At 38.4% G+C, this 15,568-nt stretch overlaps 1 protein-coding gene across 2 annotated transcripts in view; it reads left to right on the top strand.

Moving 5' to 3' along the window:
- Positions 1-15,568, top strand: part of TMPRSS15 (transmembrane serine protease 15) — an 82,028-nt gene that overhangs the window by 31,403 nt on the left and 35,057 nt on the right. For both annotated transcript variants that reach the window (XM_065576235.1, XM_065576245.1), the window contains exons 7-11: positions 2,239-2,344; positions 3,174-3,324; positions 4,858-4,999; positions 13,567-13,656; positions 15,058-15,183. In XM_065576235.1, coding sequence (XP_065432307.1) covers positions 2,239-2,344; positions 3,174-3,324; positions 4,858-4,999; positions 13,567-13,656; positions 15,058-15,183 — 615 coding nt within the window. The remainder of the gene's footprint in view (positions 1-2,238; positions 2,345-3,173; positions 3,325-4,857; positions 5,000-13,566; positions 13,657-15,057; positions 15,184-15,568) is intronic.

The raw sequence follows: 15,568 nt of genomic DNA, 5'->3' as shown, positions 1-15,568 counted from the left end.
CTCTTTATTCGGCACTGGTGCAACCACTGCTGGAATATTGTGTCCAGTTCTGGTGTCCAGAGTTCAAGAAGGATGTTGATAAATTGTAGAGGGGTCAGAGGAGAACCACATGAATGGTTAAAAGGATTAGAAAATATATCTTCTATTCATAGACACAAGGAGCTCAATCTATTTATCTTAAGAACTAGAAGGTTACGGGATGATTTGATTACAGTCTATAAGAACATACATGGTGAACAAGTATTCAATAGTGGGCACTTCATCCAGCAGAGAAACAGGTAAGACAATCCAATATCTGGAAGTTGAAACTGGACAAAGGAGTAAATAAGACAGAGGTGGACAAACTATGGCCCATGGGCCACATCCGGCCCGTGGGACTGTCCTGCCTGGCCTCTGAGCTCCTGGCTGGGGAGGTTAGCCCTGGGCCCCTCCCCCGCAGCCTCAGCTTGCCGTGTCGCCAGCGCTCTGGGCAGGGGCTGCGAGCTCCTGCCAGGTAGCGTGTAGTGTATTAAATTGCTCCCAGTAGGAATTTGCTACTTACGGAGCACCAGGACTGGCAGCCGTAAGCAGTACACCGTAAGTAGCACATTCTTACAGGAGCAATTTAGTATACTACTCCTGGGTAGGGAAGTCTGTGCCTCCCCAAACAGCCTGGCACCTGCCCCCATCAGAACCCCTGACCCATCCACACCCCCCCGCTCCTTGTCCCTTGACTGCCACCTCCCTGGACCCCCCACCCCTAACCAGCCCCTGGAACCCCACCCCCATCCAACCTCCCCTGCTCCCTATCCCCTGACTGCCCCAACCCCTAGCCACACCCCCGCCCCATCACAGACCCCCCAGGACTCCCATGCCTAACCAACCCCCCCTGTTCCACGTCCCCTGACCGCCCCCCCAACCTCTGACCCATCCAACTGATGTCTGTCCCCTGACTGTTCCCCAGTACCCCATGCCCCTTATCCAACCCCTCCCGTCTCCACCCCCTTACCATGCTGCTCAGAGCACCAGGACTGGTAGCTGTAAGTAGTACAGCATAAGTAGCACATTCCTAAGGGGAGCAATTTAATACACTATGCCCGCCCTCCATACAGTTTCGGAACCCCAATGTGGCCCTCGGGCCAAAACGTTTGCCCGCCCCTGAAATAAGGTATAAGTTTTTATCACTGAGAGTAATTAACCATTCGAACAATTTATCAAGGGTTGTGGCGGAATCTCCATTGCTGGCAATTTTAAAATCAAGATTCGATTTTGTTCTAAAAGATATTCTCTAGGGACTTTTTTTGTGGGGCGGAACGTTCTATGCCCTGTGTTATACAGGAGGTCAGATTACACGATCACAGTGGACTTAGATTCTACGAATCTATGATTATGAGCATCTCTAAATCAATACAGAAATGAAGGACCTGATTTGGATTTCATTCTACAAACCAATCTTTTATGTATTTGAATGAATCTTGCAGACATGAAACATCTATACAATAGAGTCTATACAATACAATCCTAGCATCTGTAAGTTTTCTTCCTGACATCACTGGAACCAGAATTTCACCTTTAGGACTCTTAATTCTGTGGCTAACATTGTCTTTCTGATCTGAAATGAGAGTGTTTCTCCACTTAATTTTACCCCATTTATCATTTTCACATTGCAAAAGAAAGTTTGGGCTCCTAGCCTCAAAGAATTAGTGTAGGAAACTCTAGCAAACACATTACCAAACAATGTATGTTTCATGTTGATATTGCTTCCAGCTACGACAAATTATTGTCCCAATCTTTTTTCCTCCCCCGCACATCCCATTATGTGGTATGGAGGGTATGGAGTGGGAAATAATCTCCCTCCAAAAGCCTGTACAACTGTCATAAGGGCAGTCTCTGATTAATTCATTATAAACTCCTTGTGTTAAATCCTGCCCCACTTGGTGAAATTCCCACTAACTTCAATGGGGCCAGATTTTCACCCCTTGGGTAGTTGCTCAGTCATTGTGCAGGTTAAGGGCCCATTAAAATATATAAGAAGTTTTAAATCAATTGCTTACCAACATGGATAACTTTACACTTACATTTTCACCTGCTATTGTGACACTCCCTAGTCTTTCCGTGTATTTCGCTCTATCTGCACTTAACACTGATGTTTCTGGTATTTTTTACTAACCCAATTTTTTTTATTGACCATAATAATTTAGTGTCATCATCAAACTTCATCAACTTGATAGCCAATGAAAGATATTTACTGTTTTACAGGATTTTATATTTCAACACCCATAGGACTTGCAGCGAGACAGCAGAGAGTTCGGCTTTTTAGCTTGCCTTTAGTTCCGGCTTCAGATCAATTCTGTCTAAGTTTTTGGTACGTTAGAAAGCATCTGCAAGTTACATAATTACTAAGTATAACCTTTAATTAAGAATGAAATCATATGTAAATGTATTTTTGTCATAAATTATTTGGTCAATTGGTTCAAAGTCTACAACCTGGCTTAACCATGCAGCAGGAGTGCAGCACAGTTCTGCAAAGAGTTTGGATTTCCATGACAAACTAGAGATTCCTCTGCTGAAATCCTGGCCCTATTGTAGTCAATGGGAATTTTGCAGCTAGGATTTCACTCCAGGTCTCTAACTATCCAGTTGCATAAGAAATTACAATATGGGCCTTGATCCAAATCAACAGAAGTCAATAAGAGTCTTTCATTGACTCCAGTGAGCTTTGAATCAGGCCTAGCAGGGATTAACAACCTTTGGCACGCAGCCAAAGACCCATAATGAAGTCATGAGGCTTAAAACCTCATATTATAAAACCATTCTAGCTTGTTGAGCTTTCAGATGCCAGTCCTTCAGAATGACACATGCTGGAAGTCTGGTGACACATATTGGAGGGATGCTGCCATAATCAAAATGCGTTTAGAATATCAGTTATCAGAGTCTGAATATGATATTCTTTTGATACCCTGTATTGTAGGAATTTATAAATATTGGTGAGGTATTAGAAACAAATTCACAGAATTTATTGGGTGAAAATACATTAAAACCTTTTAGTTTTTGACCCATCTTGACTTCAAAAAGCTACTTATGCAATGAAAAGCTTGAATTAGTATTTTCAGTATGATATTTCTTTTTATTCACTCATCTGGATGAATTCCAGTCTGATAGGATAATATAAAATCTTGGTATTTCCCCTCCAGGTATCATATGTATGGTACTAACGTTTATCGTTTAAGTATTAACATTGTGAATAGCAATAACATGGAAAAGACAGTTTTCCAGAAAGAAGGAAATTATGGAAACAACTGGAATTATGGACAAGTAACATTAAATGAAACATCTGACTTTAAGGTTTGTTAAGCTATTAATCTTTTTTATTACTTTAAGCTAACTCTCTTTCACTTTATTTTCCAACAACTTTTGGAACTGTTTGCAGTATTCCACATCTGCAAAAGCAATATCCTTTGTTGTCTGCTAACACTTAGGGTACGTCTTCACTTACCGGAGGGTCCGGCGGCAGGCAATCGATGTTCTGGGATCGATTCCGGAAGTGCTCGCCGTCGACGCCGGTACTCCAGCTCTCCGAGAGGAGTACGCGGCATCGACGGGGGAGCCTTCCTGCCGCGTCTGGACCCGCGGTAAGTTCGGACTAAGGTACTTCGAATTCAGCTACGTTATTAACGTAGCTGAATTTGCATACCTTAGTCCGAAGTGGGGGGTTAGTGGGGACCAGGCCTTACTGTCAAATAATTATTAGTATGCAGAAGACTGGGACTTCAGAACTGGACCTTGTATTTTCTAGGGTTTAAATTATTGTTGTTGTTGATATGGTAGGACAGGGAGACTTACTGCTGTCTGAGGACTGCCAGCTTTGTATCCAAAGAGAGCTCTTTGTCACAGCAAGGGAAATCTGAGAACGTATCCAAATCTGATTGAAAGTTGAAATACCTTGACAATGAATGAAATATGAAGCATTTGTCCCTAATGAGATTCGACCAGAAACTTTAGATTCCCAAATAGTTCAGCCAATTAATTACATAATTATATATTTGAATTTAGCTTCAAAAGGAAATGTTTTTTATATCCAGCTGGGTATTCTACTTGTATCAAAAAGAATTAGTCTATAGTAGAACTACACTAGGTAATTCTTTCAGCTATTCTGGATTAGACAACAAATTCATTCCATAAGTATCAGGGATGACTAGTCTTGTTATGGTGGTGAAGATGAGCAGCCATTTGAGCAAAACCACTGCCAGAAAAGAATGCTAAAGATTGCAGTTACCATCTGACCAAAAAATGCTTTTGTAATAAGGGTATAGTCAGTTTTCCAGGAAACCTGGGTTTCCTTATAACACCATGAAAAATATTGCATTTGGCTGTTCAGATCACCAGCGCTTAATGTTTGGTAATAGGCCTGCTGTAGGTAATAGTAGGTTTGGGGCACAATAACAACAGTAAATTCTCTTCTGATTAAATTAGTGCAGCTCCTTGGAAATCAAAGGAGCTAAGCCAATTAAGGCCAGTAGAGAATTTGAACAATAATGATTTCAGATTCTGTGTGTGGAAACTTCATTATAATAGATAATGAAATTATAGAATTGTGCATTAAATCTCCTGACTCATTTGATATATAGGGGATAGATGAGAGGATCTCTCTGTTTGTAAGCATAAGCCACAATCTAGTCTTGTGTAGTGCTGTTTCACAAAGTTTTCTAGCAGGGAATTATCTCTTCTCATTAGTGACCCACCAGTGGAATTCCAGACCAGAGATTATGGTAGAAATAAAAAAAAAATGCATGAAAGAAGGGGAAATCTGTTCTGAAGGCACAGATGGTTAGATAATTTAGCATTACATTCTAAATTTGTGTTTTCCATGAATTTCAGGTTATTTTTGATGCCTTTAAAAAAACAGGTCTAAGTGATATTGCCCTGGATGACATTGGACTGATAAGTGGACAGTGTAAGGAAAGTATTTATCCAGAACCAACTTTGGTTCCAACAAGCACTACTCCACCTTCACTTCCCAGTAAGTCTGTTTTAAAGTAAAGTATATGTTTATTTTCTAAGAATATATTTGTTTTTAAACATTTTCAACTCTTTAATTACTTAGACCTTTGTTCGTAGTTACAAATCAGGGGTCAAAATCTTAGCTGGCATATATCATCAAAATTCTGTTGACATGCATAGGGCTACACTGTTGAGGATCAGGGCCTAGATTTTGAAAGTATCAAAGAATAAATCATCTAAATTTTTAAGGCCCACTGAAGAACTCAAATCCTGTCTCAATAATATGTAGAAAGGGAGGTTTCCTGGAATTTTATTTTAATGTTTATATTAGACTTTAGGTTTGGGGGCACCATCCAAACATTCCTCCCGAACAACAGTTCAATTTAAAGTTCATGAGCCATTAAAAACATTGGCTGTAAATCTCCTTTCTGGTGCACCCTACTCCTCTGTCTACACCAATTCTGGAAAGTTCACAGGAGCCATTGTATGGAGACCACAGAGATTTTAAATGCCAGAATTTATATTGTTTGAGGGTTTTTTAAAAAAAATTCTTTAATGCAACCATAATTTTGTTTTTGAAACATGCATATAACTCAGCATAGAATCAATATATCTGATATTAACTCAGTAAGCTAGATCCACCGATCCTTCTAGGTGCCTTAGTAAACATATGAGTAAAACTAGTCAAAAAATGGTGAAAATTTATTTTGTTTTATTTTGGAGGGCTTTTTGCATTTTTTTTTTTTTGGTGGAAAAAATCATGAGAATTTTGATAATTAAAAGAAAAAAAAAACTTGATGTGTGCCCAGAAGGTCTGAAATAATTGAAATTAACAATAAGTGCACAAGAGTCCTGTTTCATACTGGGTTTACTGTCATTTATAAATCCTTCTAGTTGCTAACTTGACAACATATAGTAAATAATGATGGTCTGAAATTAAAATAACGGGGGTAATTTATTGGCTGGGTTTCCCATCACTCAAAGTACTGTTTACTAATATTGACCTTCCACTAAAAATCCCATCACCTCTAAATGTAAAGCATCAGTAAAGGAAAGCAAACTAAGACTTTCTGATTATATAATAAAAGATTAATTTTAAACCTTCCTTGCAATAAATATAAGAGGAAAGGAAAGCTCAATAAAAAGTTTCCGTGTCCAAAGTTAAATTTGGACAACAAATTAATATTAATCACCATAATAAATTAGTTTAGTTCTTTCCTTTGTAGGCCTTCATTTATGTAAAATTCTCAGTGAGTTTTCAATAATATTATCTAGCAATATGGCATTCACTGAGTGAGAACACGGATCGTTCTTGGTTCATGAAGCAGTGTGATGAAGCTATCTTAATTCATTTCAATCTGGATACATACTATTCCATTTGAGCAGCATTAGAAGTTGAAAGTTTTTGAGATTGAAGCACATGAGTAAACTTCCACCAGTTTTTAAAATAATGCAAAAGAACGTTGAAGGATGTTCTAATGGTAGATAAATGACCAACACACTGAGCAGTTCCATCTGTGGGATAATAGAATCAGTATAAGATTTCTGTTTTACCACTGACAGCCATGTGCTCACCTGATTTTAAATCTATAACACATTTCTGAAGGTTTCAGAGGGGTAGCCGTGTTAGTCTGTATCAGTAAAAATAACGAGGAGTCCTTGTGGCACAGTCTCTAAGGTACCACAAGGACTCCTCATTGTTTTTACATTTCTGAAGCTGAGTTGTATCTATTTTTCTATGCCATCACACAAGAACTGAAAATTTCTGCACAGTTGAAATATTAAATTAAATCATTTATCTAAAGTATCAAGACCAACATGTAACATATAATGCATATGTTCAGCATGGAATTGATGGTAAGCACCCGATTGTCCTTCATAGTGAAAATAAAGCATGCTTTCTGCGGACACAGGATGGTAGAAAACTATGAGCATACCTTGTTTGCTTTCCTGTATCTAAGGCATACTAAAAATTATCTTCTTTTTAAGCTGTCAAAAGTCCTGAGTGCTTCAAAATAATATTGCACTACAAAGATGGACGTTGTGCAAGTTTACTACTGATACTGATTTCATTAGAAATGTCATGTCAGAAAACAAGAGATGAGGAATCTGAGTTGAGTCAATTTCTTCTGTTAGACATTATCTTTCAGTAAAATGTGGCATTGTCTTTTGCAGTATCACAAAATGTTATTGAAATGCCAAGCATTTCTGTAGCTTTTTTGCATAAGACTGTCAGTTCTACATTTTTATTTGCAATATTTATTGCTGTAATCTGTGAATGCTCATTTTCAAATCATCTTCTGACACTGAGCATAGCACACAAATAGAGTGGAAATGACTTAGAGTGTTTTTTGCAACGGAGTTGGTTGTACCCGTCTAGATTGTGATCATGGCCAATGCACAAGGGATCTTTATGTGAGTAAGGGATTCATGGCTGGGCCTATTTGGATTAATTAATAGAGCTGTCTTCAAAAGTGCCCAGAAAACCTTCCCCTGTAGTGCACAGTTGCCAACTTTCACGCAGTAAATAAGAACCCCGACTTTCACAATAAACCAAAAATCAAGCTAATCCCATTTCAAAACAAGGCCCAAACAAGCCAATCCCTAAGAGCCCCAACCCTCTATGTGACTAGATCCCCCTGGCGTGCAATCTGGGACTATGATGGGCCTGCTGTGCACCCCTGACTCTCTCCCCCCACCTTGTCCCTCCTTGCACCCCTTTGCACGGAGACGATCAAAAAAAAAAAAAAGAAGCAACAAGCTACAAGCCAAAAACTAGTCAACAAGCAACTCACAAGCCAATTAAGCCAAAAACAAGCCCAATTTCTGTGGGTTTTTTTGTATGTTTGGCATGTCTGCTGTAGTGTCGTCATCAGTGGGAAAAAAATGTGTGTTGATTGCAGTTTGTTACTGGTAACTAGCGTCAAGCATAAAGTCCAAAATAACTGCATAATACTTTGTTTTTTATAAAGACCACTAATGATTTTGCCAATAATTTTTCCAGACATGAGTAAAATCAATTACTTTTCTACTGTATTTCCTTGCCAGGGTAGTGCTTAGAGGATTGTGAGTAATGTGTCTTATGCTTAGACTTTACAAGATCAAATTTTGCCCCAAGCAACAACAAGCCATACCATTTTAAGGTAGCTGTTGTTGCTCTGCTAAAACCATCAGATGATATTGATTCAGAAAGCCAATTATCAATTGAAATATCTGTGTGAGTGTGTGTGTGTGTGTTTCTTAACAGAAAGCTAGTGTCGTCATTTGTTGCTGATCCTATCTATAGAAAGCGGACTTCCCTATGAACCCTTTGAACCATAACTCTAACTTGACATATTTTCTAACTCTACGTAATTTTTACATAAAATGTATGCGTCTTGAGACTACTGGCACTATTTTTTCTTTTTTTAGAGCTTTTGCCATTTCTTTCCAAGAATAATAGTCAAATAGGAACCCATTTAGTGGGGCTATCAAAGGAAAATATTAAGCCATTCCTTATGTCCCAGAGCTTCCTCCTGCGAGAATTTTGTGGACAATCTCAACAGGAACTTTCCCATTGTGCAGGCGGTCTCTAAATGGCTGTGGAGGAATTCACTGCTTAATTCTGCTAAACTTGCAATTAAAAATATATTACTCTGCACATTAGGTAATTAAGATTACATTCTTTCACTGTTTGCCCTTCTACAATGGTCATCCCTCTCTAACCACTAAGGCCCAAATGTGGAATGCAATGAGTGGCAAAGACCAAAATTAGGTACACAAAACTATTCTCCATGCAAGAAAATTACAGTATAGTGGAAGTCCTTCCTTTAGGGTAAATGACTCTTCCTGTGATCTCAATTTCAATGTTCTTTATTTTTGTTGTAAATAATTGTCAACAATAGAAGTGAGGAGACACCAAATTTGTGTTAATCATAGGTAACTCTGGGACAAAAATAAGTAAAATCCCTCAAAATGAGGTATACTTAAAAGATATGGCAACGATGCATTTCAGACATAAATCATCTTTTATAACTGTGCCTAAAAAAAAGAGTATCAAATGTTTAAGGATTTTTTCTATCAATATAATTTCACCTCTTGTCTTCATGTGACTCCTGTCCGCTAGCTGAGTCATACTAATGTCTGTTGAAATTGTCTCACTGTGCATTTACCAAATCTGGGGTTTTGCTTTGCTTCTGAACAACAAAACGAAAGGACATTCCCCCAAAGAAAAATCCACAGAATCAAATCTTAGAATAAGATCTCCAAAGGTCACTGGGAAAAATCCCCACAGGTGTTTTCATAAAAACATGTTTACATCATAGTCCCAGATAGTGCATGATGACTCGGAAAGATTCACACACCAGAATCACACTGGTTCAGATTTAAAATAGAAATGATAAATGAATAACCCAGTGGGAACTCTACCAAAAGTCCAAATAAAACTGCCTTCCCCCAGCTCCCAAATCTAGAAATGTTTTACTACCTCTCCTTCATTATCATTCTCATATTTAGTTCTTCAGATGAAGTTTGCCAAATGGAAATGATGAAATATCCCAATAAAGGCCATTTTCTTCTGGGCTTTTTCTACACTTAACAGAGCTTCTTGTCAGGAGATTTTTAGTTCAATTTTGCAGACTGAAGAGGTAAATTTATTTTGATGCTAAAAGTTTGGATGCTTCTGTGAAATGAACGTAATAACTTTTGGAGGGTCACCAGTCACTAATGGAAAATGACCTTCAAGTATTTTTGATGATCCCTTATAGTTTTGACAATGTAAGTTTCACATCCTCAGAGACAGCAGCTCAGTTTCTGCCCATAGTTAAAAGAAACCCCACTGACTTAAGTGGGTTTGCATGGGATGCGACTAAGGGCAAAGTTTGGCCCAATGAATCTTAGTAGAGATAAAATCTTGTAAAACAAACAAAGATCAGATATTGCCAAGCAAGCAGAATTTTGCAATATGTATTGTTTTTTCCAAATCCTTCAACTCCATAAGAAATTAAGGCATGAAATTTTCTTAGTCTATTGGCATTAATCATAAACCCTAGAATTGGCGACTGATTTACAAATGTAGCTTTTTATTTTAGCCAAAATCTTTAATTAGATGTTTTTTTCTTGGCGTGCAGGATGGTGCATTCTGTTCAAGCTGCTGGATCTAAAAAATGTATCCTGTGCAGATAAAATAGCATTATTAGAGAAACAGCCAGTTTAAACCAAGAGGGTTATATATATAATCACTTCAAATATTCTAATTCTTTACACACATGTACACGCACACACAATTCATATACGTCTTGTACATACAGAAGGTTTTTTGTCAGATCATAACTCATGAGAAAAATTGTTCCATGGAAAGACAAATGGCTAGTTTTAGCATTTAGAAAGATTATGTGAATGAGCTAATAGGTATCCAATGAAGTGAAAGTAACTGACATAAGTGTTTGAGAAATTCAACTATCACCCATTGTACGCTTGTTCAGTAGTTGTGGCCCTTTTATCTAATAACACTGCATATCAGGGATACTAAAGATCCATTATAATACAAGTCTTTTGTTGCTTTATTACAGAATATGTACCATCTTTTCTAAATAGCTGGACCACCATTAGTGTAAATGGTATCATCATAATTAGAATGGCAGATACTATAAGTGCTTCTGCCAATTCCTTACCATCATTTATCTCTAGACAACTCGTAATATATATATCTTGCTAGAGCAAGTATAAAGGATATCTTACTAGCCAGCTGTTTAATGTGAAATTATACTTGAAATGTATCTAAAATAGTAGCTCTTAAATATTTAAAAGCAATGACCCTTTTGAAACTTCCATTTAGTGTATAAATACTACGAGTGCTATCCATTTTGGCAGGCTCACTAATGCCACTGAAGTCTGGATGTATTTACACGGGGTCCTGACTATTCACCTTAACATATTTTATTAAAATATATTTTGAAAGGCTAAGATACACGTGCAGAGCTCTCAAAACTCTATGTTAAAAAAAACCTTTATACGTAACCCCTACACTTGTTCAGTATAGTCACACTATAATAATACCCTGCACGAACATAGCCCTTTTCATCCAAAAAGGTGCAACTGTTTTAAAAAAGTGGATAAGTATTATCATCTCCATGTTACATATGGGGAAACTGAGGTATAGAGAGGTGAAATGATTTGGTCCAGGTCACACAGTGAAGCAGTAGTTGAGCTGGGACTACAGCCTAAGTCTCCTGACCTGAGTCCTCTGTTCTAGCTGTGTGTCCAGGAATGAAGGGAGAGTGCAGTGTCATAAAACAAATAAAAGCTCACATCAGCAAATGGTGCTACTGTTCATGGTGACAGGCACACTTTTGGCATATCTTCAGTGCTCTCTTTTTTAAAGCATAATCCAATTGGGGCCTGTTAAATTATTCATCTTAAAAGTAGAAGGACATGGCTAGTTTTATGCACTGCCATGCAAGACAGCTAGGTTCCCTCTCATGCCCTGAGGAAAGGAGCTGCATAGAAAACAGAGGAGAGAGAAAATCTCATGGCTTGAGGAAATGTTCTTTGTGGCGGGGAGGCACACACAGAAATAGGTTCAGAGGGTCTATTGAAAGCATTGCTAAAGCCTTTTCTATAGGGTTAGATTAGATATTTGTACTATTAAGTGCACTGGGCTAAATTCTTCCCTGTGTTTCACGGGCTCATTGGAGAGGAACTCTTCCTTTCACCCACCAATGCATCTGCACATGAGTAGGGATGGATACCTTCCTAGTGCTCTATTGAACACAATTATAATAATTCCTAATAATAATACTAAGCTTTTCACAGAGCTTGGTTAGTGCATATGCTGCCACACTAGTCTCTTCGGGCAGGATCCACCCGTTTGGAAGTAGAGTCAGGTCCCTGATTTTGTAGGTGCATGCTCCAGTTAGTAGTTTGCAATAGAAGGGATTGCAGGTGATCCTTTTGGATGAGCACTAAAGTGAGATCCAAAGCACATTTCTCTTCTCGCTCTCATCATCATCTGGAACTATCCTATCCTCTGCTGGCAGTAGAGCTCAGGAGCTCACTGCACAGCCTACATCCCTTGTTCCCATCCCTTGCATGGCCTTAACCAAGGATTAGCAGGCTTTTCCTTTTTACTAGTAATACCAGGGATTGGCAGTACAGTATGGTGAGGGATGCTCTGGAATAGCTCACTGTAATTTTATATTTCTCATAAATCAGCTTGTACCCTTCAAGAACTGAATGCAATAAAGCACTATTGGCCATGTCCAGACCTAGTGTATGCCTGGGTAGCTCCTGGGAAGACAATGGGAGTTGTGTCCATTTTCATCAAGACTTAAATTGGTTCCGTATTTTCAGATGCAAACATTTGGGCTGAGATATTCAAAGCTGCCTACAAGATTCAGAAACTCAATTCCCTTTGGGAATTGGGTATCCAAATTCCTTAGGCAACTTTGAAAATCTCAGCCCTAGAATTTTACTAGGGTACTTAAACAAGAGTGCAATACAGAAGTATAGGGAATCATGCAAGATATTGTGGCAAGTTAATGTTTTAATTATGGCCAAAGCTGAATGAAAAATCATTAAAACTTTTCCCAAAAAAATTTCTTGGCATTATTTTTCTTATATATGTATGTATGAATATGACAAATTTTTAAATGGCAAATTATCTGGCCCACTTTGCCATTTTAGTTCCACATGGTCTCCATTAATAATTTATTCAGTGGGTGAAGAAAGGAAAGTACCTTTGGTGTGTCTAAGAGCATCAAGTATTTTCCCAGGCTAGCAAATCAAATACAAAGACATTTAGAAAGAGAGTAAATGACGGAGATGTTGCTAACTAAAATTCCAAGGTTTACATTAATTTTTTGTGGGTTTTGTTGTTGTAATTCTTGAATAACAAGCATTTAAAATATTGTACAGCCAAACAATACAGTGTACATTTAAAACTGTCTGTTCATCTATAAAGCCTTCAAGCTTTGCTCTCATGTAATGCCCTTAGGAATCCTTGATCAACAAATAAGGGACAGATCATGACCATTTCCTCTGCCAAAGTTCAAGGGGCGGACTTCACCAAGAGTGGTCACACTTGCAGCACTTGTGTTGCCCAGAACACAAGAACTATATAAGCAATAGAATCTACAAAAAGGCTTTTGATGGAACCATGGTACTGTCCACCTCTGCATCAGCCAGTAGAGCTGACTGGCCCTGGACAGTAGTGCATGTTATATCTTCCTAAGGAGAGGAGCGGCTGCTGAATTCCCTAGGAGTTCTGTTAGATACTCTGCTTCCCTGAGACTTAGTGCTCCCATTGGGGTAGATTGACTCCTAGCTGCGAGTGGTTCAGGATCGTGTATTGCCCGAGGTTCAGGATTGTGTATTAATAGCACCATCTGGCTCTGAACCTTTATACTGTTACTGTAAAGTTGAATCCAGTTCATTCTCTTTATAAAAATGTTGCTGTTCTTTCCAGGTCTATAAAGCAAAAGGAAATACCATTAAGTGACCATTAAATGTATGACCTGTAATTTTACTGACTGGAACATGGTCTTTCTGGGCAATTGGTTGCACAAACAGGCAGTAGGTGACATATTTCTGAAACACTTTCTCTTTCAGCTGACTGCGGGGGACCATTTGAACTCTGGGAACCAAATACTACATTCAGCTCTAAAAATTTCCCGAACAACTACCCCCACCAAGCCTCCTGTAAGTCTCCCCTCCCCCAGATCTGCAGGGAGGATTAGTACAATAAAAATGGAAATAGATTATAGGAACTATGTGCTGTGAGGAAGGAGAAGAAACCTTGCTGTGTAATTGGATGACTGTTAATTGAGGGCCATGTTGGCAACTTGCCAGGAGGCTGAGGTACCGTATGGTAGCTAGCTGATAAATTGTGAAGAAGATTGCATCCACTCTCAGTTTCGGTGCACCCATCACAGCAATATGGGAGCTGTAGTTTTTATAGGCTGTATTTCTGTCTAAAAGCAGTGAGGGTAGCCACAGGCCACACTGGAGAACTCTATGTCAGTTCGATGTATGTGACCTGCAGGCAGCACTTTAATCACACCTCCTATAAAATAATTAATTTTAAAACATTTTACGTGGAAGAACATTTACGTGTATTTTGTGAGTTGTTTGATTGGAGGTTCTCATCTCGCAGTGGTGTAAATCAGGAGTTACTCCACCAAAGTTAATGGAGTTACACCAAGGTAAAACTGGTGTAAGTCAGAAAAAAATCAGGCCCACAATGTTTTGATAACGTACAATATTCGCTACTGATGCTTGAAGTGAAGAAGAAAGCACTGTTGTTGCTTTTCAATTAAATTTAAATGTTGTTCGGTTGTTGTAGGAGAGCTGTGTGAATTCTCTGGTGTGCTAATCACATGAAATCAAATCCTGGGGGTTTATTTGGTCACACTAAGGTATGGTATCCTACTTTCACACACTAATTCCGCAAGATGCTTAATCACATGCCTGACTTTAAGCATGTGCAGTAGTCACATTGAGGTCACTGGTAGTGAGGCCATGGTTAAAGTTAGGTATGGGCTTAATTACCTTGTTGAATTGGGATCTTAGTATGGGACTCAAGACATTCTGAGCATTGCATGGTGCTCAGAAAAAGATTGTCAGTTACATCCTACTTATGCTGCTGTATATGTGTCCTTGGGCAATTCTGGTTACATGAGTTCTCACTTTGTGGAGAAAAGAGTACATGTAATCTTTTGTTTGTTTGTTTGTTTTCTGTCAAACAAATCTTTCCCTTCAATACACCGCAAGCTGCAAAGGCTTTTTCCACAGAAGGAGCATAATTCGAATGGCCAGACCTATGTCATATGATTCTTTTAATTAAATAATGCTGATACCAAGTTGCACGGGATTTAAGTGCCAAGAAAGATCATTTGGAATTAGGCCCCTAAATATCTTTAAAAATATGACCCTTAGTAACTGATGAAAATAGGATTTAGGCTTCATAATCACTTAAATGCTTTTGAAAATTTTACCCAAGATCTTTTTCCCCATGGCCTGTCAAAATGCAAATACTATAGTAAATATAAAGTACGGGGTTTTTTTTTGTTTTGTTTTGTTTTAATTGGTGATGTTTTCTAGGTGTGTGGTATTTAAATGCTGGAAAAGGGAAAAACATTCAGCTTCATTTTCCATATTTTGAGCTGGAAAATATCTATGATGTAGTTGAAATCAGAGATGGAAGAGGAGCAGATTCCTTGTTTTTAGGCAAGTACCACATATTGAATTATAAGATAAATGAAATCAGGGATGATTCTAGCAATCTGATCAACATGATGGAAAAGGAATTAGTCATCTCTATTTTTATCTGTATTTTGGGATGATCCATGATACTTGGGAGTTAACGAGAAGGCATGAGGATATAATTTACTTTATGTGATCCTGTCACGACTTATGCATGTGCTTAACTTTCCACACAGGAGTACTCCCATTGTAGCTCAGCGCACAATTAAGTGTTGACAGGATCAAGGCTTATGTTGCTATATTAATGTGTCAGGTGTGGAATATATACCTTACCTGTTATAAACACCTCAAGGATGTGGGAGGCTTGGGAAATAATTACTACCCATATGTTGCTGTTGCTATCTCTTAA

Source organism: Chrysemys picta, chromosome 1 (assembly GCF_011386835.1).
Source record: "Chrysemys picta bellii isolate R12L10 chromosome 1, ASM1138683v2, whole genome shotgun sequence".
NCBI classification, from domain to species: domain Eukaryota; kingdom Metazoa; phylum Chordata; order Testudines; family Emydidae; genus Chrysemys; species Chrysemys picta.
This window is presented reverse-complemented; position numbering and strand designations above follow the sequence as displayed.